Source organism: Capra hircus, chromosome 15 (assembly GCF_001704415.2).
Source record: "Capra hircus breed San Clemente chromosome 15, ASM170441v1, whole genome shotgun sequence".
Lineage (NCBI taxonomy): Eukaryota > Metazoa > Chordata > Mammalia > Artiodactyla > Bovidae > Capra > Capra hircus.
The window spans coordinates 80,522,361-80,547,706 of record NC_030822.1 but is presented as its reverse complement, the minus strand read 5'-3'; the positions used below and the strand labels follow the sequence as shown (position 1 = coordinate 80,547,706).

General features: G+C 38.5%; 1 protein-coding gene across 1 annotated transcript in view; it reads right to left on the bottom strand.

The window, feature by feature from the left end:
- Positions 1-25,346, bottom strand: part of GRIA4 (glutamate ionotropic receptor AMPA type subunit 4) — a 693,144-nt gene that overhangs the window by 119,251 nt on the left and 548,547 nt on the right. Inside the window, exon 6 of the mRNA XM_005689338.3 lies at positions 9,289-9,447. Coding sequence (XP_005689395.1) covers positions 9,289-9,447 — 159 coding nt within the window. The remainder of the gene's footprint in view (positions 1-9,288; positions 9,448-25,346) is intronic.

Sequence of the window (25,346 nt, the reverse complement as noted above, 5' to 3'; positions counted from 1 at the left end):
CCACCAGGTGGCCTCTGTCTCTTTTCTCCCCCATCTCTTCTCTATCCAACTCTGTGAATCTCTGTGTGTTCCAGACGGTGGAGAACACCTAAGGAACTGGTTACTGGCAGGATTTGTCTCTCTCCTTCCTCCTTCCCTTATCCTCCTGGTCACCTCTGTCTACTTCCTCCCTCTCCTCTTCCCCGTATAACTCTGTAAATACCTCTGAGCGGTCCAGACTATAGAGCGCACATAAGGAAGTGACTACTGGCTAGCTTGCTCTCTCCTCTTTTGATCTCACCGCATCTCATTCCAGTCACCTCTAACTACCCCTCCATCTTCTCTTCTCCTTGTAACTCAGTGAACCTCTCTGAGTGTCCCTCAATGTGGAGAAACTTTTCATCTTTAACCTAGATGTTTTATCATCGGTGCTGTATAGATGGAGAAGTCTAGAGGCTACTGTAAAAATAAAACTGAAAACCAGAAGCAGGAGGCTTAAATCCAAAGCCTGAAAACATTAGAGAACTCTTGAATTCAGGGAACATTAAGCAATAGGAGCTCATCAAATGCCTTCATACCTACACCAAACCAAGCTCCACCAAGGCCAACAAGTTCCAAAACAAGACATACCACACAAATTCTCCAGCAACACAGGAATACTCCCCTGAGCTTCAATATACAGGCAGCTCAAAATTATCCCAAAACCTTTGATGTCTCATAACCCATTAACAGGTCACTCCACTGCACTCCAGAGAGAAGAAACCCAGCTCCACCCACCAAAACTCCAACACAAGCCTCCTAACCAGGAAACCTTGACAGCCACTGATAGAACCCACCCAAAGTGAGGAAGCTCCATAATAAGAGAACTCCACAAATTACCAGATATAAAAGGCCACCCAAACGCAGCAATATAACAAGATGAAGAGACAGAGGAATACTCAGCAGGTAAAGGAACAGGAGAGTTGCCACCAAACCAAACAAAAGAGGAAGAGATAGAGAATCTACTGGAGAAGGAATTCCGAATATTGATAGTGAAAATGATCCAAAATCTTGAAATCAAAATGGAATCACAGATAAATAGCCTAGAGACAAGGATTGAGAAGATGCAAGAAAGGTTTAACAAGGACCTAGAAGAAATAAAAAAGAATCAAAATATAATGAATAACGCAATAAATGATCAGAAACACTCTGGAGGCAACAAATAGCAGAATAACGGAGGCAGAAGATAGGATTAGTGAAATAGAAGATAGAATGGTAGAAATAAATGAATCAGAGAGGAAACAAGAAAAAACGGAATCAAAAGAAAACAAGGACAATCTCAGACCTCCAGGACAATATGAAATGCTCCAACATTCGAATTATAGGAGTCCCAGAAGAAGGCAGAAAGAAAGATCATGAGAAAATCCATGAGGAGATAATAGTTGAAAACTTCCCTAAAATGGGGAAGGAAATAATCACCCAAGTCCAAGAAACACAGAGAGTTCCAAATAGGATAAATCCAAGGCAAAACCACCCCAAGACACATATTAATCAAATTAACAAAGATCAAACACAAAGAACAAAATATTAAAAGCAGCAAGGGAAAAACAACAAATAACACACAAGGGGATTCCCATAAGGATAACAGCTGATCTTTCAATAGAAACTCTTCAGGCTAGGAGGGAATGGCAAGACATACTTAAGTGATGAAAGACAATAACCTACAGCCCAGATTACTGTACCAGCAAGGATTCTCATTCAAATACGAAGGAGAAAATCAAAAGCTTTACAGATAAGCAAAAAGCTGAGAGAATTCAGCACCACCAAACCAGCTCTCCAACAAATTCTAAAGGATATTCTCTAGACAGGAAACACGAAAAGGGTGTATAAACCTGAACCCAAAACAATAAAGTAAATGGCAACGGGATCATACTTATCAATAATTACCTTAAACGTAAATGGGTTGAATGCCCCAACCAAAAGACAAAGACTGGCGAATGGATACAAAAACAAGACCCCTCTATATGCTGCTTACAAGAGACCCACCTCAAACAAGGGACACATACAAACTGAAAGTGAAGGGCTGGAAAAAGATATACCACGCAAATAGAGACCAAAAGAAAGCAGGAGTGGCAATACTCATATCCGATAAAATGGACTTTAAAACAAAGGCTGTGAAAAGAGACAAAGAAGGCCACTATATAATGATCAAAGGAACAATCCAGAAGAAGATATAACAATTATAAATATATATGCACCCAATATAGGAGCACTGCAATATGTAAGACAAATGCTAACAAGTATGAAAGGGGAAATCAACAATAACAATAATAGTGGGAGACTTTAATACCCCACTCACACCTATGGACAGATCAACTAAACAGAAAATTAACAAAGAAACGCAAACTTTAAATGATACATTAGATCAGTTAGACCTAATTGATATCTATAGGACATTTCACCCCAAAACAATGAATTTCACCTTTTTTTCAAGTGCTCATGGAACCTTCTCCAGGATAGATCACATCCTGGGCCATAAATCTAAACTTGATAAATTCAAAAAAATCGAAATCATTCCAAGCATCTTTTCTGACCATAATGCATTAAGATTAGATCTCAATTACAGGAGAAAAACTATTAAAAATTCCAACATATGGAGGTTGAACAACACACTTCTGAATAACCAACAAATCACAGAAAAAATCAAAAAAGAAATCAAAATATGCATAGAAACTAATGAAAATGAAAACACAACAACCCAAAACCTGTGGGACACTATAAAAGCAGTGCTAAGAGGAAAGTTCATAGCAATACAGGCATACCTCAAGAAACAAGAAAAAAGTCAAATAAATAACCTAACTCTACAACTAAAGCAACTAGAAAAGGAAGAATTGGAGAACCCCAGAGTTAGTAGAAGGAAAGAAATCTTAAAATTAGGGCAGAAATAAATGCCAAAGAAACAAAAGAGACCATAGCAAAAATCAACAAAGCCAAAAGCTGGTTCTTTGAAAGGATAAATAAAATTGACAAACCATTAGCCAGACTCATCAAGAAGCAAAGAGAGAAAAATCAAATCAATAAAATTAGAAATGAAAATGGAGAGATCACAACAGACAACACAGAAATACAAAGGATCATAAGAGACTATTATCAGCAATTATATGCCAATAAAATGGACAACGTGGAAGAAATGGACAAATTCTTAGAAAAGTACAATTTTCCAAAACTGAACCAGGAAGAAATAGAAAATCTTAACAGACCCATCACAAGCACGGAAATTGAAACTGTAATCAGAAATCTCCCAGCAAACAAAAGCCCAGGTCCAGATGGCTTCACAGCTGAATTCTACCAAAAATTTCGAGAAGAGCTATCACCTATCCTCCTCAAACTCTTCCAGAAAATTGCAGAGGAAGGTAAACTTCCAAACTCATTCTATGAGGCCACCATCACCTTAATACCAAAACCTGACAAAGATGTCACAAAACAAGAAAACTACAGGCCAATATCACTGATGAACATAGATGCAAAAATCCTCAACAAAATTCTAGGCAATCAGAATCCAACAACACATTAAAAAGATCATACACCATGACCAAGTGGGCTTTATCCCAGGGATGCAAGGATTCTTCAATATCCGCAAATCAATCAATGTAATTCACCACATTAACAAATTGAAAAATAAAAACCATATGATTATCTCAATAGATGCAGAGAAGGCCTTTGACAACATTCAACATCCATTTATGATAAAAACTCTCCAGAAAGCAGGAATAGAAGGAACATATCTCAACATAATAAAAGCTATCTATGACAAACCCACAGCAAACATTATCCTCAATGGTGAAAAATTGAAAGCATTTCCCCTAAAGTCAGGAACAAGACAAGGGTGTCCACTTTCACCGCTACTATTCAACATAGTTCTGGAAGTTTTGGCCACAGCAATCAGAGCAGAAAAAGAAATAAAAGGAATCCAAATTGGAAAAGAAGAAGTAAAACTCTCACTGTTTGCAGATGACATGATCCTCTACATGGAAAACCCTAAAGACTCCACCAGAAAATTACTAGAGCTAATCAATGAATATAGTAAAGTTGCAGGATATAAAATCAACACACATAAATCCCTTGCATTCCTATACACGAATAATGAGAAAGTAGAAAAAGAAATTAAGGAAACAATTCCATTCACCATTGCAACGAAAAGAATAAAATACTTAGGAATATATCTACCTAAAGAAACTAAAGACCTATATATAGAAAACTATAAAACACGGATGAAAGAAATCAAAGAGGACACTAATAGATGGAGAAATATACCATGCTCATGGATCGGAAGAATCAATATAGTGAAAATGAGTATACTACCCAAAGCAATTTACAAATTCAATGCAATCCCTATCAAGCTACCAGCCACATTTTTCACAGAACTAGAACAAAGAATTTCAAGATTTGTATGGAAATACAAAAAACCTCGAATAGCCAAAGCAATCTTGAGAAAGAAGAATGGAACTGGAGGAATCAACTTGCCTGACTTCAGGCTCTACTACAAAGCCACAGTCATCAAGACAGTATGGTACTGGCACAAAGACAGACATATAGATGAATGGAACAAAATAGAAAGCCCAGAGATAAATCCACACACATATGGACACCTTATCTTGGACAAAGGAGGCAAGAATATACAATAGAGTAAAGACAATCTCTTTAACAAGTGGTGCTGGGAAAACTGGTTAACCACTTGTAAAAGAATGAAACTAGATCACTTTCTAACACCGCACACAAAAATAAACTCAAAATGGATTAAAGATCTAAATGTAAGATCAGAAACTATAAAACTCCTAGAGGAGAACATAGGCAAAACACTCTCAGACATACATCACAGCAGGATCCCCTATGATCCACCTCCCAGAATTCTGGAAATAAAAGCAAAAATAAACAAATGGGACCTAATTAAAATTAAAAGCTTCTGCACAACAAAGGAAAATATAAGCAAGGTGAAAAGACAGCCTTCTGAATGGGAGAAAATAATAGCAAATGAAGCAACTGACAAATAATAATCTCAAAAATAGACAAGCAACTTATGCAGCTCAATTCCAGAAAAATAAACGACCCAATCAAAAAATGGGCCAAAGAACTACATAGACATTTCTCCAAAGAAGACATACGGATGGCTAACAAACACATGAAAAGATGCTCAACATCACTCATTATTAGAAAAATGTAAATCAAAACCACAAGGAAGTAGCACTTCACACCAGTCAGAATGGCTGCGATCCAAAAATCTGCAAGCAATAAATGCTGGAGAGGGTGTGGAGAAAAGGGAACCCTCCTACACTGTTGGTGGGAATGCAAACTAGTACAGCCACTATGGAGAACAGTGTGGAGATTCCTTAAAAAATTGCAAATAGAACTACCTTATGACCCAGCAATCCCAGTGCTGGGCATACACACCAAGGAAACCAGAATTGAAAGAGACACATGTACCCCAATGTTCATCGCAGCACTGTTTATAATAGCCAGGACATGGAAACAACCTAGATGTCCATCAGCAGATGAATGGATAAGAAAGCTGTGGGACATATACACAATGGAGTATTACTCAGCTGTAAAAAAGAATTCATTTGAATCAGTTCTGATGAGATGGATGAAACTGGAGCCGATTATACAAAGTGAAGTAAGCCAGAAAGAAAAACACCAATACAGTATACTAACACATATATATGGAATTTAGGAAGATGGCAATGACGACCCTGTATACAAGACAGGAAAAAAGACACAGATGTGTATAACGGACTTTTTGTCTCAGAGGCAGAGGGAGAGGGTGGGATGATTTGGGAGAATGGCATTCTAACATGTATACTATCATGTAAGAATTGAATCGCCAGTATATGTCTGATGCAGGATACAGCATGCTTGGGGCTGGTGCATGGGGATGACCCAGAGAGATGTTATGGGGAGGGAGGTGGGAGGGGGCTTCATGTTTGGGAATGCATGTAAGAATTAAAGATTTTAAAATTTAAAAAATAAAAAGCTAAAAAAAAAGCAAAAGCACTTGCTGTGTTTAAAAAGTCCATTCATTTTAATGAAACAAGTGAACTACAAAAGAGAACAGATATCGTACAGACTGGAGCAGAGCAAAGCGGATATTCAGCCAGTGGCAAAGCCTTTTGACAGGTCATAGAGCTGATAAATGGAAAGAAGCAGTAGTTAAAATTGGTTTTACTTTTTAAAAAGATTTCATTATTTTCTGAGTCCTATTGTGGCAAGTCCAAGAAATCATATTTATGGGCACATATGCCCATAAATTTCTAGATGGAATCTAGAAATTCTTATTAAACATACTCTTCATTTTGGAGGTAAGGCACACTTCCCTGGTAGCTCAGATGATAAAGAATCCACCTAAAATAAGGGAGATCTGGGTTTGATCCCTGGTTTGGGAGGATCCCCTGGAGAAGGAAATGGCAATCCACTCCAGTATTCTTGCCTGGAGAATTCCATGGACTGAGGAGTCTGGTGAGCTACAGTCCATGGGATCGCAAAGAGTTGGACATGACTGAGCAACTAACACTAACTGAAACTAAGTGTTGTCCTAGAGCTATTTATTGCTTTAAGCGTGATTAGAATGATGGGATGAATTCTGTTTATCAAAGATTGTATATAAAAGGGTATAGTTTGGTGGAATCATAGTGCAGTAACAGGGGTCTAGGTTTTGAGAAGAAATAACTACCCGAATTCTAATTCCATTGATAGTTTTATGGAAATGTGTGGTATGTTTTCTGGTTACAAAGTACAAAACAGAACAAAATAAAATAAAATAATGACTATTTTATGTGTAGTTGTGAGGATAAAATTTCATATTATATCAGAGAGTTCTTTGAAAAGTGTGCTAGACACTGGCTAGGAACTGTGACAACTACATGTGTGTGAAGTCACTTCAGTCCTGTACTACTCTTTGCAACCCCACAGACTGTAGCCCACTAAGCTCCTCGGACCGTGGGATTCTCTAGGCAAGAATGCTGGAGTGGGTTGCCATTTTCTCCTACAGGGAATCTTTCTAGCCCAGGGATCAAACTCATGTGTCTAATGTCTCCTGCATTGGCAGGAAGATTCTTTACCACTAGTGCCACCTGGGAAGCCTACACAGATGGCCCAAAGGTGTAGTGTTAAAGTCCTGTCTAGTGTTCCTGAGTGCAAGAAGGCTGTGATGTGCTTTATAGGGAAAATATATGTTCAATAAGCTTTGTTCAGGCTTGAGTTATACTGCTACTGACTGTGAATTCAATTAATATTAACTGATTGACAATATCTTAAATAAGATATGTTTAAACACAAACACACATATAACAAAGTGTATGTGTTGATTGGTTGACAAAACTGTTGTGCCTAACTTTGTAATTTTCCTTAGAAGTAAGGGTTCAATATTCGCTCATTCAGTGTTCATGGCAGCTTTATAGAATGTAAGTACCATAAATAATGAGAACTGACTGTATGTATTTATTAAATGATCACTGGATACCTAGCATACTAAGAGAGCTGTGAAAAATAAAACAAAAATGCCCAAAGCTATGACATAGATAAGTCTGGTTGGAGATTATCAAATAGTACACCTTATGATAGGCTAAAGGCAAAAGAGGGAAGGAATAACCACACCAGTGTATCTCGACAGAAGGACCACAGTGGACAAATATTATTACACATTGTCACTGAAATTAAAACAGAAAAAAACAACAACAACAACAACAACAACAAAACAGTTACAAGGAACTACAAGACACTGCCAAGAAGTTTGAAGCCCATTCTAGATACTCAAACTCTCAGGATAACAAGGACTTGAATAGATGGTTTATAGAATAAATGCTGAGATTAAAAAAATAGCTGAAAAATATGTGAGAAAGAAAGAGAAAAGAGAAGGGCAAGACTGTCTCTACATACACTGATGAATAATGGGAGGAATATGCTGTAAAGGAAATTATTCAGAAAGTTTGGAAGGAAGCTTGATGCTTGTTTTTCCTTGTGTGTTAATATTTGAAATAATTGAGCCTTCAGGATAATTTTCCTCTGAGCCAGCTTGAAGGAAAAGCAGACTGAAAGACTTCTTAAGTTTCTTTTTATCCTGAAGGTGGTGTGCATCTTGAAGATATTTTTGCTTTTTAATATGCTTTCATATGTATTATCTAAGCTTGCAAACTGGTGCAATATAGTGGACAATGCTCTTGTCTAAGGCTCAAGGAGTTGGTCCTGGGCAAACATTTCACAAATCTGGCCCTTGACTCAAGGACAATCAATTAACATACGATTTAATATCTTGCATTTAGAAATTTGTAAAATCAGAGGGTGGACTATAGTGCTTGACACATAGCAGATACTCAGTAAACGCTTTCTTTTGAAAGTAGTGAAAATGGTATGACTAGCCAAACTGTTATACTACACAGAAGAAATTGACAAAGCTGGAAGAACTGAGATTTTCTATTGTAGATTATAGTTTTCTAGGCTTCAAATTCCAAATTATGTTTGAAACTTTTTACTTGAATACACTGTCATTGAGAGATTAGTAAAAGTTGTTTAAATGATGATGTCTTATTATCAGTTCAGTTCAGTTCAGTCGCTCAGTCATGTCTGATTCTTTATGATCCCATGGACTGCAGCATGCCAGGCCTCCCTGTCCATCACCAGCTCCTGGAGTTTACTCAAATTCATGCCCATTGAGTCGGATGGCATTACCAACTCAATATCTTATTATGGAGAAGCTCAAAACCACTGTTAGAGTTTAAGAAACATTATGTCATTATCTACATGATATCAAAGGAATTTATCTTTTCAGGAGAGAAAAAAATGTGCTTATGATCAGAAATTTACCAACTCCCTTTGCAAATATCAATAACATACTTCTGCAATGTCTGTCAGATAAAATTAAACAATCTGACATTTTACTGTTAAATTGAAAGAGAAATTTTGCAGAAGCTATATATTTTACATTTTTTACCACTTTCCTTACTTATTGTAAATCATTTTGCAAATATAGTTGTTTTCTGAGTGGAATAGTTATTAGTGGTTATTCACATTTGGAATAATTTTAAAAATATATAATTTATTCAGGGACATTCACATGCAAATTAATAATAATAATAATAAACTACTTAAGAAATGGCTAACATCTCCTCCATAAAATATAAAAACTTAGAAAATATTGATTTGTGTGACAAATAGTGACAGAATATTTCTGTCCCAGGCCACACTATGCCTGACAAAATATTACTAGAAGAACTGCATAATGAACTTTCTACCTTAAATTTTAAAAAGTACTAAAAATACATAAGAAAAACAAACAAATACCTTTGGAGGTGTCTCAGATCCTGGATATTCTCTCTGATCAAGTTTCTTCCAGCGATCCATTAATTTGGTCACCATAGGTGTATTAAAATCTACCAACTGGAATCCTGTAACATTGGCTCCACCGTGTATAAATCTCTCAAGAGAAATATCCTTGAATCCCTATAAAAATCAGTATGACAGTTTGTTAAGCTTAGTTAATTATTGGAGTTAATAGCTAATATTTTGGCTCCTCAATGTTAACATGAATTGATAACCAATATGATTTAAAAGTGATGGCTATAAACAACTGGAAGATTATGTCAATGTTGACATAATAACAATTATGTCAATTTAGCCGTTAAACTCTGTCATTCAAAATCCAATGCATGACACCAAATCAACAACAACAACAAAAAAAGACAAAACTCACATGATCATCTCACCAGATATAGAACAAACATTTGACAAAATTCACCATCCATTCTTGATAAATAGTCCCATCAAAGTGAATATAATGGACACATATATCAACATAATAAAAGCTATTTGTGACAAACCCACAGTCAACATAATATTCAATGGTGAAAAGCTGAAAGCCTTCTTGCTAAAATTTGGAATAAAACAAGGATGCCCACTGTCACCTCTTCTATTCAACATACAATTGAAAGTCCTAGCCACAGCAATTAGACAAGAAAAAGAAACAAAATGTTATTCAAATTGGTAGGGAAAAGGTAAAGTTGTCATTATTTGCAGATGACATGATATTATATATAGAAAACTCTAAAGATTCCACAGAAAGACTACTAGAACTGAAAAAAAAATTTAGCATGGTAATAGGATATAAGATTAACATACAGAAATCTGCTGCATTTTTAACACTAATAATACATATCAGAAAGTGAATGTAAAAGAAAAATTATTAGATACATCAAAAAAACCTTAAAATACCTAGGCATAAACTTCACCACAGAGGTGAAAGACTTAAATGCTAAGATCTATAAAACAATGATAAAGGAAACTGAAGATGATTCAAATAAATAGAAAAATAACCCATGCTCTTAGATTGGAAGAGTTAATATCATTAAAATGGCCAACTACCTAAAGTAATATACAGATTTAATGAGATCCTTATCAAATAACCATGACATTTTTCACAGAACTAGAATGAATAATCCTAAAATTTATATGGAGCCACAAATGATCCAGAATTAAAAAGCAATCTTGAAGAAAAAGAACATTGGTGGAGGCCTAACTGTCTCATACTTCAGACAGTAATATAAAGCTACAGTAATCAAAACAGCATGGTCTTGGCACAAAAACAGACATATGGGTCAATAGAACAGAATAGAGAGCCCAGGAAAAAACCAACACAACCTACAGTCAGTTAATCTTCAATGAGACAGCCAAGACTACATAATGGAGAAAAGGAAGTCAATTTCTTCAGCAAGTGGCTTGGGAACCTGGACAGCTGCATATAAATCAATGATGTAAGAACATGCCCTCACACCATATCTAAATATAAACTCAGAATGGCTTAAAGATTTAAATACAAGACCTGATCCCATGAAACTCCTAGAAGAAAACATTGGCAAAACCATCTCTGACATAAATTGAGCACTATTGCCTTGGTCAGTCTCTGAAAGCCAAAAAAAAAAAAAAAAAAAAAAAAAAAAAAGCAAAAATAAACAAATGAACTAATCAAATTTAAAAACTTTTGAGCAGCAAAGGAAATCATAAACAAAATGAAAAGGCTACCTACAGGGTGGAAGAAAATATTTGCAAATCATGTGACTGACAAGAACTTAATACAAGTGCTCATACAGTTTAATATCACAAAGACAAGCAACCCAATCAAAAAAAATGGGCAGAAGACTTATACTGACATTTTTCCAAAGAAGACATTCAGATGGTCAAAAACACATGAAAAATGCTCAACATTGCTTATCATTAGAGAAATGCAAATCAAAATCACAATGAGGGATCACCTCACACAAGTCAAAATAGACATCTTCAAAAAGTCTACAGATAATAAATGCTGGTAAGAGTGTGGAGGAAAGGGAGCCCTCTGACACTGTTTGATGGGAATGTAAATTGGTATAACCACTACTGAGAACAGTATGGCAGTTCCTTAAAAAACTAAAAATAGAGTTGCCATATGATTCAGCAGTTCTACTCTTGGGCATATATCTGGAGAAAATTCTAATTTGAAAAGACATCTGCACACCAGTGTTCATAGTGGCATTATTTACAATTACCAAGACATGGAAACAACCTAAATGTTCATCACAAATGAATGAATAAAGAAGATATGGCATATACACATTATGAAATGCTGCTCAACCATAATAGAATGCATACAGCAACATGCATGGGCCTACATATTATCATACTCTGTCTGAAATGTCAGATAGAGAAGGACAAATATCATATGATATCACTTGTATGTGGGATTAGAATAAAATAATACAAATTAATTAATTTATAAAACAGACTTAACAGACATAGGAAGCAAATTTATGTTTACTAAAGGAGGAGAGGTGGGAAGGATAAATTAAGAATTTGGGATTAACAAATATATACTACTACATACAAAATAGATAAACAGTATGCTAACATATATAATAGGGAACTACATTCAATATTTTAAAATAATCTATAATGGAAAATAATCTGAAAAAGAATATATATATAAATACATATATACACACACGCATGAGTATGTGTATAACTGAATCACTTTTCTTTACATCTGAAACTAACACATTACAAATCAAGTATATTTCAATTAAAAAATATAACACATGAGAAAAGGATAACCCTGTATGCAAGACAGCAAAAGAGACACAGATGTATAGAATGGTCTTTTGGACTCTGTGGGAGAGGGAGAGGGTGGGATAATTTGGGAGAATGGCATTGAAACATGTATAATATCATATAAGAAATGAATCGCCAGTCCAGGTTCAATGCAGGATACAGGATGCTTGGGGCTGGTGCACTGGGATGACCCAGAGGGATGGTACGGGGAGGGAGGAGGGAGGGGGGTTCAGGATGGGGAACGTGTACACCCATGGTGGATTCATGATGATGTATGGCAAAACCAATACAATATTGTAAAGTAATTAGCTTCCAATTAAAATAAATAAATTAAAAAGAAAGAAAGAAAAGGATATAAATGTTTCTAGTTCAGTTCAACTCAATTTAACAAGAATCAGTATTTCTGAAAAGCCTCTGAGTGCCTTTTATGAAGCATGGAGGAGGATTCAGGAGATGAATGAAAAGCATCAAATATAAGATACCTAAGCAGACACGTGTCTTATGTGAAAATGTGTCTTATAATAATATTAAGATTTTATGGTACTCTACTCTGAGTCTGTGATGTGTAACACTTTTCACGGAGGTTCAGCTTAGTTACAAAGTGGTTTAAAAGAAGATAGAGATAGTGTTTTGAGACAGAGAGAGTGAAAGCTTTGATTATATCAGTCACTACACTCCTCATAGTTCTGGGAAGTGGCAGTGCATGAGAAGAGAGCAAATAGGCCATTTACGTGTGGTAGGGAAATATACAAGTCCCAGCAGGTGGAGTGAGGAAGGTGGACAGGAAGGTGTAACCTCATTTGGTTCAGAGGTAGTTAACTAAGTTAAACAAATTCTGGAAAAAGGTTATTTATTTTCTAGCTATATCTTTCTATCATCTATCTGTTTCTCTCATTTCTCTCTCTCTCTACCTTTTACATATGTATTCCATACCTGGCTCTATGTTTTCGTTAGAAATTTGAGGTAACTTACAAAAACACACACCCAATTTTGTAAACAAACAATTATAGGAAAAAGACAAAAAGTATATTACAAAAGTGAATTATTATAACCAAAGACATTAACTCAGACAAAAGTAAACCACACACACAGAGTTTGAAGCATCTGCACTTGCTTTCCTGTCTGTCCCCTTTAGGTATTTAGGAAATCTTTTTAAAAATGTGAATTTGATTCAGTAGTCTTGAGAAAAAGTTTATCTTTTTCCCTTTTTTTGTCAACATAAGTTATGCAGCAGTGACCCTACAGTTATAGTAGGAATCAAGGAGAAGAGGCAAACCTAGTGTTACCTATCCTGTTGCATGTGTCTCAGCCATGATTTTGGAAACTTCCCTGTTTTTTATTTTAATAACAAAGAGGACTTTCTTACTAGCCAATATATGCATGTTACTGTCTGGCTACTGGCAACTAAGGGACGATGAAAGACCCAGAGTGTGTATTCATAGTTAATATTAATGCTGGGCTGATTATGGATCAGGCATTGTGGTAAGCACATTCCACTGATTATCAATCTAATTTAATTCTCACAACAAACTTATGAGATATATCCTATCTTAAAAATGACGAAGCCAAGTGTCAGTGGGCTAAAGTAAAACTAGTCAAGATCTCCCAGCAAATACATATTAGAACCAAAGATTCTCAACTTTGCTTTTTAAAAATTATGCTCTTGTGTATTTTTACACAAATATGTGTTTTCCCTTTAAGAAATAGGGCTTCCCTTGTGGATCAGCTGGTAAAGAATCCGCTGCAATGTGGGAGACCTGGGTTTGATCCCTGGGTTGGGAAGATCCCCTGGAGAAGGGAATGGTTATCCACTACAGTATTCTGGCCAGGAGAATTCCATGGACTATACAGCCCATGGGGTTGCAAAGAGTTGGACACGACTGAATGACTTTCACTTTTCATATGTTTTCAATTTTGATACTTATCATAATATTTTTAGGAGAGGCAGGGAGATACTGTAGAAAGCAATCCAGGCTCTGAATCCCATTTTTGCAACTTTCTAGCCTTAGGTTTCCCACATGCAAAATAAGAAAGATAATGCTAATACAGCTAGCACATCTGGTTTAAATTTAATAAATAATGGCTATTGTTAATTAAGTCAATAAATATTTATTTCATGTCAATTATATGCTAGCTGATTTGACAGCTCATCAGTAATATTCTCATTTTACTGGGAAGAAAATTAGACACCAGAAATCAAATATATGATTTTTGAAACTGGAAAAACACTATCAATCTCTAGCTAGTTAAACGTCAGTTGAGCATTTCTTCATAAAAATGAGAAGATAGGGCAGACCCAGAGATAGGCAAATAATTTCAATTTTTCAAAAGCTACAGTGATTCAACTACTACATTAGTTGCTAACTGATAACAGTATTATTTTATTTTAGGAGTTGGTGAAATAGAATACCTGCCAAGTTTTTTTTTTTTTAATAGAGTTTTCCCACAGTTACAATACCTACAGGCAAAGCTGCAGCCTTCAGAAAAATCATCTGATGTAAAGCCTAACTGATAAATAATAGTTTGCATTTCTCTGATTTCATTCTGTTGCTATGCTGAAGGTAAAGGAAAAAAGATTACCAATCTGATTATAAGCTTCTTTTAGTTATAAGCTAAAGAATGGTAAGTGACTCAGTTAATTTTAGCTATGTCTGTTTAAGTATAGGCAATATTTTTTCTTTCATATTTTAAACTAATTTCACATAGAAAATCTATAGGGTGTAGACTGGAAAGCAGTTTTCATGGAGGGTTACTTTGATGACTAAGTAGGTTTTAGTTTTTAAGCACAGGATACTGTGGAACTGTGGAACAAACAGTTTCCAGAACAAATTGTGGAAAATTCTTGAGTAGATTGGAATACCAGACCACCTTACCTGTTTCTTGAGAAATCTGTATGCAGGTCAAGAAGCAACAGTTAGAACTGGACATGGAACAACAGATGGGTTCAAAATTGGGAAAGGAGTACTTCAAGGCTGTATATTGTCACCCTGCTTATTTAACTTCAATGCAGAGTACGTCATGTGAAATGCCGGGCTGAATGAAGCACAAGCAGAAATCAAGATTGCTGGGAGAAATATCAATAACCTCAGATATGCAAATGACACCATCCTTATGGCAGAAAGCAAAGAAGAACTAAAGAGCCTCTTGATGAATGTGAAAGAGGAGAGTGAAAATCTGGCTTTAAGCTCAACATTCAAAAAACAAAGATCATGGCATCTGATCCATCACTTTATGGCAAATAGATGGGGAAACAATGGAAACAGAGAATTTATTTTGGGGAGGGGCTCCTAAATCACTGCAGATGGTGACTGCAGCCAGTGGTGAAACGAAAAGATGCTTGCTCCTTGGAAGAAAAGCTATGACCAACCTAGACAGCATGTTAAAAAGGAGAGACATTACTTTGCCAATATGTAGTCAAAGCTACGGTTTTCCAGTAGTTGTGTATGGGTGTGAGAGTTGGACTATAAAGAAAGCTGAACTCTGAAGAACTGATGCTTTTGAACTATGGTATTGGAGAAGACTCTTGAGAATTCCTTCGATTGCAAGGAAATCCATCCAGTTCATCCTAAAGGAAATCAATCCTGAATATTCTTTGGAAGGACTGATGCTGAAGCTGAAGCTCCAATACTTTGGCCACCTGATGTGAAGAACTGACTTATTTGAAAAGACCCTGATGCTGGGAAAGATTGAAGGGAGGAGGAGAAGGGGATGACAGAGGATGAGATGGTTTGATGACATAACCAACTCGATGGACATGAGTTTGAGCAAGTTTGAGCTCCAGGTATTGGTGATGGACAGGGAAGCCTGGCATGCTGCAGTCCATGGGTTCAGAAAGAGTAGGACATGACTGAGCTACTGAACCAAACTGAGCTGACTGTGGAACTGAAAGTGTGGAAAACATTGTAATAAAATCATCTCTACAGTCCTAGAGCAGTGAAGGGAGAGGTGGTCAGTGGTTAAATAACTAAGTAAATAATGCCCCAGAGAGCAGAGGGGAGACCAGTGAGAGAGTTTCTGCTTATTGAAATGGGTTACTCATCAACATCTGCATTTCACAATAGTTAATGGCCTCCTAAGAAAATATTAATTTCCAACTTGGCTTTCCTTTTAATTTTCATTTAGAGTTGATACATCCTCTAGGAAGGAGAGGGAAAGTGAAATTAATAAATTAGAGAACTTCAGATATCCTGATGATTACTGATGTAAATATACAGGTTCATCATATCATATGTGTTTAATTAATACTTATTTTATATTTTTCTAATTAAGAAAGAATTTCTGTGTTTTGCATTTCAGGTTCACAGGTTGACTAAATCATACTGAGACAGCTCAGGTGCACTTGAAAGAAAGAGTGTAAAATAGAATGGGAGAAATTCCCTTTTAACACCTTTTAAATGTTAGGTTAAAAATTGACTTGGGAAGGTGGTCCCAAGATGGTTGAGGAATAGGACGGAGAGACCACTTTCCCCCACAAATTCATCAAAAGTTCATTTGAATGCTGAGCAACTTCCACAAAACAACGTCTGCACAGAAAGGCAGCCCCTTCTCTTCAAAAGGAGGTATGACAAAATATAAAAGACAAAAAGAGTGCCAAAAGAGTTAGGGATGGAGACCGTCCTGGGGAGGGAGTCATGAAGGAGGAGTTTCCAAACAGCAGGAAACCCTCTCACCCGCAGGTCTGTGGAGAGTTTTGGAATCTCAGGGAGCAACATAACTGGGCAGAAAAAGAAAAAAAAAACCCACAAAATAGGTGCCTAACCAAAACTCCCAGCAGAGAAGTAGCCCAGATGCTCGCATCAGCCACTGGAGGCTGGACAGGGAGGCACAGGCTGCATGCTTAGGGTAAGGACCAGACCTGAATGCCCTGAGGAGAATCTGAGGGAGCTAACATGAGACAGCAGCCCAAACCGTGGGATATCCAGAGAGAGAGAGAAAGAACTTTCCTGCAAAATGCTCTAACTTAATGCACAGCCTGGCCCACTCACAGAGCAAAGGATTGAGTGATCACCAAAGGAGTGCTAGCCAGTTGCATACCATCTCCTCCCTGCCAGAGGCAGAGAGGCAGCTGGGCTACAGCCAGAGCCAGAAGGCAACGGGCTGCTCCAATCTCAGCCTCAGAGACCGGCACCCTCCTCCAAACTGCAAGCAGGCCCCCAGTTGCTAACCACGTCTTCCTGGGATCCTGGATGGTTGACATCTGCCAGAAGGGTCATAGCCTGAGATCAGCTTCCCAGAGGAGACACATGGCACACCCAAGACCAGAGAGGTGATTAAGATTCATGGCCCACCTAGGACAGTGTGCTCCTCAAGCACCTGGTCGCCTGAGCTGCTCAGACCTGGGAAGGGCACAAAACGCATGCCCAACAGAGTCTGTGCCCTGTGGAGTGCCTGAGAACCTGAACCCGAGTGGATTAGACCTGAGAAGTGCATGAAACCCAGGTCCCGCTTTGGACAGTGTCCTGCAGAGCACCCCGCAGCCTGAGCAGTGTAGAACCAGAAAGCACAAGCCGTGAGCTTGGGCAAACCCAGTGTGGTCCATACACTGCAAGCACTCCCCACACACACCAGTGATAATTGTTTGCAGGGTTCCACCCTCCCCAAAACACAACTGAACAAGTGAGTCCAAATAAGTGACCACATTTGCCCCCTTGTGTCAGGGCGGAAATTTGACATGGAAGAGACTTTCAAACAGGAGAAGCCAAAAGAAAACAAAGGAGGGCATAACACTCTGGAAGTGACAGGTGCAACAGATTAAAACCCTGCAGTTAACATTGACAGAGCATTGGAAGGGGCCTATAGACCTTGAGAAGAAGTACAAGCTGGAACAAGGAAATATCAGAAACTGAAATGACCCCACACTGTCCTTAATAGCTCCAGAGAAATTCCTAGATATATTTTACTATTATCACTTTTTAATTTTTTTAATTTTAAGTTCTTTATTACTGCTTTAATTTTGTTTTATAGCCTACTATTCAGTTCAGTTCAGTTCAGTCGCTCAGTCATGTCCGACTCTTTGCGACCCCATGAATCGCAGCATGCCAGGCCTCCCTGTCCATCACCATCACCCAGAGTTCACTCAGACTCACGTCCATCGAGTCCGTGATGCCATCCAGCCATCTCATCCTATGTCTTCCCCTTCTCCTCCTGCCCCCAATCCCTCCCAGCATCAGAGTCTTTTCCAATGAGTCAACTCTTCACATGAGGTGGCCAAAGTACTGGAGCTTCAGCTTTAGCATTCCTTCCAAAGAAATCCCAGGGCTGATCTCCTTCAGAATGGACTGGTTGGATCTCCTTGCAGTCCAAGGGACTCTCAAGAGTCTTCTCCAACACCACACTTCAAAACTATCAATTCTTTGGTGCTCAGCCTTCTTCACAGTCCAACTCTCACAACCATACATGACCACAGGAAAAACCATAGCCTTGGCTAGACAAACCTTAGTCGGCAAAGTAATGTATCTGCTTTTGAATATCCTATCTAGGTTGGTCATAACATTTCTTCCAAGGAGTAAGCGTCTTTTAATTTCATGGCTGCAGTCACCATCTGCAGTGATTTTGAAGCCCCCCCCCAAAAAAAAAGTCTGACACTGTTTCCACTGTTTCCCCATCTATTTCCCATGAAGTGATGGGACCGGATGCCATGATCTTTGTTTTCTGAATGTTGAGCTTTAAGCCAACTTTTTCACTCTCCTCTTTCACTTTCATCAAGAGGCTTTTTAGCTCCTCTTCACTGTCTGTCATAAGGGTGGTGTCATCTGCATATCTGAGGTTATTGATATTTCTCCCGGCAATCCTGATTCCAGCTTGTGTTTCTTCCAGTCCAGCGTTTCTCATGATGTACTCTGTATATAAGTTAAACGAGCAGGGTGACAACATACAGCCTTGATGTACTCCTTTTCCTATTTGGAACCAGTCTGTTGTTCCATGTCCAGTTCTAAGTGTGCTTCCTGACCTGCATACAGATTTCTCAAGAGGCAGGTCAGGTGGTCTGGTATTCCCATCTCTTTCAGAATTTTCCACAGTTTCTTGTGATCCACACAGTCAAAGGCTTTGGCATAGTCAATAAAGCAGAAGTAGATGTTTTTTCTGGAACTCTCTTGCTTTTTCCATGATCCAGTGGATGTTGTCAATTTGATCTCTGGTTCCTCTGCCTTTTCTAAAACCAGTTTGAACATCAGGAAGTTCACGGTTTACGTATTGCTGAAGCCTGGCTTGGAGATTTTGAGCATTACTTTACTAACATGTGAGATGAGTGTAATTGTGTGGTAGTTTGAGCATTCTTTGGCATCGCCTTTCTTTGGAATTGGAATTAAAACTGACCTTTTCCAATCCTGTGGCCACTGCTGAGTATTCCAAATTTGCTGGCATATTGAGTGCAGCACTTTGGAAACATCATCTTTCAGGATTTGAAACAGCTCCACTGGAATTCCATCACCTCCACTAGCTTTGTTCATAGTGATGCTTTCTAAGGCCCACTTGACTTCACATTCCAAGATGTCTGGCTCTAGATGAGTGATCACATCATCATGATTATCTGGGTCGTGAAGATCTTTTTTTGTACAGTTCTTCTGTGTATTCTTGCCACCTCTTCTTAATATCTTCTGCTTCTGTTAGGTCCAGACCATTTCTGTCCTTTATCAAGCCCATCTTTGCATGAAATGTTCCCTTGGTATCTCTAATTTTCTTGAAGAGATCTCTAGTCTTTCCCATTCTGTTGTTTTCTTCTATTTCTTTGCATTGATCGCTGAAGAAGACTTTCTTATCTCTTCTTGCTATTCTTTGGAACTCTTCATTCAGATGCTTATATCTTTCCTTTTCTCCTTTGCTTTTCGCCTCTCTTTTTTTCACACCTATTTGTAAGGCCTCCCCAGACTAAGCACAGGCGGTGGCGGTGGCGGGCCGGCGCACCAAGAACAGCCGAGAGCTACCCCACGTCTGACGTCAGGGACAGCGGCCCAGAGTGCCAGGCTGCAACAGCGCAAGAAAGGCCGGGAGGAGCCATCCCGCGTCTGAGGTCAGGGACGGCGGCCGAGAGGAGCTACCCTGAGTCCAAGGTCAGTGGTGGCCAGGAGGAGACACCCCACGTCCGAGGTCAGGGTGGTGGCCGGGAGGAGCTACGCAGCATCCGAGGCCAGTGGTGGCCAGGAGGAGACACCCCATGACCGAGATCAGGGGCAGCCGGGAGAAGCCACCTCGTGCCTGAGGCCAGGGGCGGTGATCGTGAGAAGCCACCCTGAGCCCAAGGCCAGGGGCTGCGGCGGGGAGGAGCAACCTGAGGAGTGGTGGCTGTGCAGGCACAGGAGGGCCTAGAGGAGCTATCCCATGTTGAAAGTCAGGAACAGCGGCGGTAAGGAGATACCCTTTGTTCAAGGTAAGGAGCAGTGGCTGTGCTATGCTGGAGCAGCCGTGAAGAGATACCCCACGCCCAAGGTAAGAGAAACGCAAGTAAGATGGTAGGTGTTGCAAGAGGGCATCAGAGGGCAGACACACTGAAACCATACTCACAGAAAAATAATCAATCTAATCACATTAGGACCACAGCCTTGTCTAACTCAATGAAACCAAGCCTACTGTTACCTTGCCAAAAAAGACCCTATTTTTAAAGCAAATTTCATACGTATTTTTGTAATAATTTTTCTAATTGATTTTGTTTCATATTTTTAAAACTGTATTTTTGAGAGTCTAACTTCTACTCTAGATTTTTAATCTTTGTTTTTTGGTATTTGTTCCTAATTTTGTACCGTTAAGAATCTAATAGTCAATATCCATGTTTACTTCAGTCTGTTCAGCTCAGTTGCTCAGTCATGTCTGACTCTTTGTCACCCCATGAACTGCAGCACTCCAGGCCTCCCTGTCCATCACCAATTCCTGGAGTTTACCAAACTCATGTCCATTGAGTCGGTGATTCCATCCAGCCATCTCATCCTCTGTTGTCCCCTTCTCTTCCCGCCTTTAATCTTTCCCAGCATCAGTGTCTTTTCAAATGAGTCAGTTCTTCACATTAGATGGCCAAAGAACTGGAGTTTCAGCTTCAGCATCCATCCTTCCAACGAATATTCAGGACCAAATTCCTTTACGATTGATCTTGCAGTCCAAGGAACTTTCAAGAGTCTTCTCCAACACCACAGTACAAACCATAAATTCTTCTGTGCTCAGCCTTCTCTATGCTCTGACTGTCACATCCATATGTGAATACTGGAAAACCATAGCTTTAACTAGATGGATCTCTGTTGGCAAAGTAATGTCTCTGCTTTTTAATATGCTATTGTTGTGCAGTTAATATGTGTTTAATATTCTGTTAATATGCTGTCATAGCTTTTCTTCCAAAAGCAAGCATCTTTTAATTTCATGGCTGCAGTCAACCATCTACAGTGATTTTGGAGTGCAAGAAAATAAAGTCTGTCACTGTTTCCATTGTTTCCCTGTCTATTAGCCATGAAGTGATGGGACTGGATGCCATGATCTTAATATTTTGAATGTTGATCTTTTGACAACGTTTTCACTCTCCCCTTTCACTTTCATCAAGAAGCTCTTTAGTTCTTCACTTTCTTCCATAAAGGTGGTGTCATCTATGTATCTGAGGTTATTGCTATTTCTCCCAGCAATCTTGATTCCATCTTCTGCTTCAACCAGCCCAGTATTTCACATGATGTATTCTGCATAGAATTGAAATAAGCAGGGTGGCAATATACAGCCTTGACAAACTCCCTTCCCCATTTGGAACCAGTCTGTCTTTTCAAGTCCAGTTCTAACTGTTGCTTCTTGACCTGCATAGAGATTCTTCTCCAGCACAATTCGAAAGTATCAATTCTTTGGTGCTCAGACTTATTTATGGTCAAACTCTCACACCCACACATGACTACTGGAAAATCCATAGACTATACAGACATTTGTTGGCTGTTACTTAATGTGCTATCTTGGTGTGTCATAGCTTTCCTTCTAAACAACAAGCATCTTTAAATTTCATGGCTGCAGTCACCTTCCACAGTGATTTTGGAACCCAAGAAAAGAAAATCTGTCACTGCTTCCACATTTCTCCCTTCTTTTGGCTGTAAAGTGATAGGTCTGGATGCCATCATCTTAATTTTTTGAATGCTGAGTTTCGAGTCAGCTTTTTCGCTCTTCTCTTTCACTCTCATTCAGAGACTCTTCAGTTCCTCCTCATTTCCTGCCATTAGAGTGGTACCATCTGCATACCTGTGGTTGTTGATATTCTCCCAGCAATCGTGATTCCAGCTTGTGATTCCTCCAGCCTGACATTCTTCACAATGTACTCTGCATAGAAGTTAAATAAGTAGGGTGACAATATATAGCCTTGATGTACTCCTTTCCCTATTTGCAACCAGTACATTGTTCCATGTCTAGTTCTAACTGTTGCTTCTACATTCACATCCTGTTGCTTCTCGATTTGCATACATGTTTCTCAGGAGACAAGTAAGGTGGTCTGCTAGTTCTAGTTCTTTAAGAATTTTTCACAGTTTGTTGTGATCCACACAGTCAAATTCTTTAGTGTAGTCAGTGAAGCACAAATAGATGTTTTTCTTGAATTCCTTTGCTTTCTCTATGATCCAATGAATCTTGGCAATTTGATCTCTGGTTCCTCTGTCTTTTCTAAACCCAGCTTGTACATCTAGAAGTTCTCAGTTCACATACTGCTGAAGCATAGCTTGATGGATTTTGAGCATTCCCTTGCTAGCGTGTGAAATGAGCACAGTTCTGTGGTAGTTTGGGCATTCTTTGGCATTATCCTTCCTTGGGATTGGAAAGGAAACTGTTTTTTTCCAGTCCTGTGGGAGTTTTCCAAATTTGCTGACATATTGAGTGCAACACTTTAAAGCATCATGTTTTAGGATTTTAAATAGCTCAGGTGAATTCTATCACCTCCACTAGCTTTTTCCCTAGTAATGCTTCCTAAAGTCATTTGACTACACACTCCAGGATGTCTGATTCTAGGTGAGTGAACAAACCATCATGGATATTCTGGTCTTTAATATCTTTTTTTTTTGGTAAATTCTTCTGTGTATTCTTGCCACTGTATCTTCTGCTTCTGTTAGGTCATTAGCATTTCTGTCCTTTATTGTGCCCATCCTTGGATGACATTTCCCTAGATATTTCCAATTTTCTTGAAGAGAATTGTTGTCTTACTCATTATATTTTTTTCTTCTATTTATTTTGATTGATCATTTAAGAAAGCTTCTTATCTCTCCTTGCTATTCTCTGGAACTCTGCATTTAGTTGGGTATATCTTTCCCTTTCCTCTTTGCCTTCCACTTCTCTTCTTTCCTCAGTTATTTGTAAGATCTCCTCAGATAACCACCTTTCCTTCTTGCACTGCTTTTCCTTAGGTATAATTTTGATCACTGCTTCCTGTACAATGCTATGAACCTTCATCCATAGTTCTTCAGGCACTTTGTCTACCAGATATAATTCCTTGAATCTATTTTTTACCTCTACTGTATAATCCTAAGGGGGTTGATTTAGGTCATAGCTGATTGGCCTATTGGTTTTCCCTACTTTCTTCAATTTAAACATGAATTTTGCAGTAAGGAGCTCATGATCTGAGCCACAGCCAGCTCTCGGTCTTGTTTTTGCTGGCCATATAGAGCTTGTCCATCTTTGTCTGTAAAGAATATAATCATTCTGATTTTGGTGTTGACTGTCTGGTGATGTCCATGTATAGAGTTGTCTCTTGTGTTTATGAAAGAGAGTGCTTTCTATAATCAGTATACTCTCTTGGAAAAACTCTGTTAGCCTTTTCCCTTCTTCATTTTGTATCCTAGGGCCAAACTTGCCTGTTACTCCAGGTATCTCCTGACTTCCTACTTTTGCATTCTAATACCCTGTGATGAAAAGGACACCTTTTTTTGTTGTTAGTTCTAGAAGGTCTTGCAATTCTTCATAGAACCATCCTAAAATGTTGACTGAATGTTGCCATGTCCTGCTTGACCACATCCAATTTACCTTTATTCATGGACCTAACATGCTAGTTTCCTATGCAGTATTGTTCTTTATAGCATCAGATTTGATATATACCACCAGATACATCCACAACTGGTCATCTTTTCTGCTCTGGTCCAGCCTTTTCATTCTTTCTGGAGCTATTTTTGCACTCTTCCCCAGTAGCTTATTGACCACCTAATTACCTGAGGGGCTCATCATCCTTGTATCTTTCTGCCTTTTCATACTGTTCATGGGGTTCTTCAGGCAACATTACTGAAGTGGTTTGCCATTCCCTTCTCCCACGTCTGGGTATATATCCAGAAAAACAAACAAACAAACACTAATTTAAAAATATATGGGTATTCCAATGTTTATAGTAACATTATTTAAAGTAACCAATATAGGGAAGCAACCAAAGTGCCCATCAATGTATGTGGATTAAAAAAGATGTGCTATAAACAATAGATTTTGTTTATCCATAAAATAATGAAAATTTGCCATTTGCAGCACCATACATGGATATGGAGGGTGTTATGCTTAGTGAAATAAGTCAGACAGAGAAATATAAATGTTGCATGATGTATGTTTTATCTGTAATCTAAAAAAATATGAATTATTGTAACAAAAAAGAAACAGATTCACAGATATAGAGAAGCTGGGAGTGACAAGGGGTGAAAGGAAAATGGGGAAGGTCAGGTTAGGGGTAAGTGGTAGTATGTACAAATTACTATATGTAAAATAAATAAGCTACAAACACAATGGACATAGCTAATATTTTATAACCTTGAGTGAGTGAGTGAAAGTCACTCAGTTGTGCCTGACTCTTTGCGACCCCATGGAGTATACAGTCCTTGGACTATACTGGACCCTGTGGACTATACTGGTCTTGGAATTCTCCAGGCTAGAATACTGGAGTTGGTAGCCTTTCCCTTCTCCAAGGGATCTTCCCAACCCAGGAATCAAACCCAAGTCTTCTGCACTGCAAGCAAATTCTTTAATAGCTGAGCCACAAAGGAAGCCCTGGGCAGGTAAGAGGAATTTTAAGAACTGAGAGTTACGAATGATTTCTCTGGTGGTGAGTTCCATGAAATACAAAGGAAGACTTTGAGGAAGAAGTGGATGGTCAATCTGCCATCCCAATGGTGACAGGTCACATGGAAGACTGAGAGTGGCAGTGGATGTGATTTCTCTGCTATCCAGTGGGCAGGAAGATAGGAGCTGCATGCACTGTACAGGGCAGGTGAACCCATCAGGGCTCTCATTTGTAAACATCAGACACTGACTAGGCCAGTGCAAACAGAAATTAATTTAGTGAAAGGACATGGGGA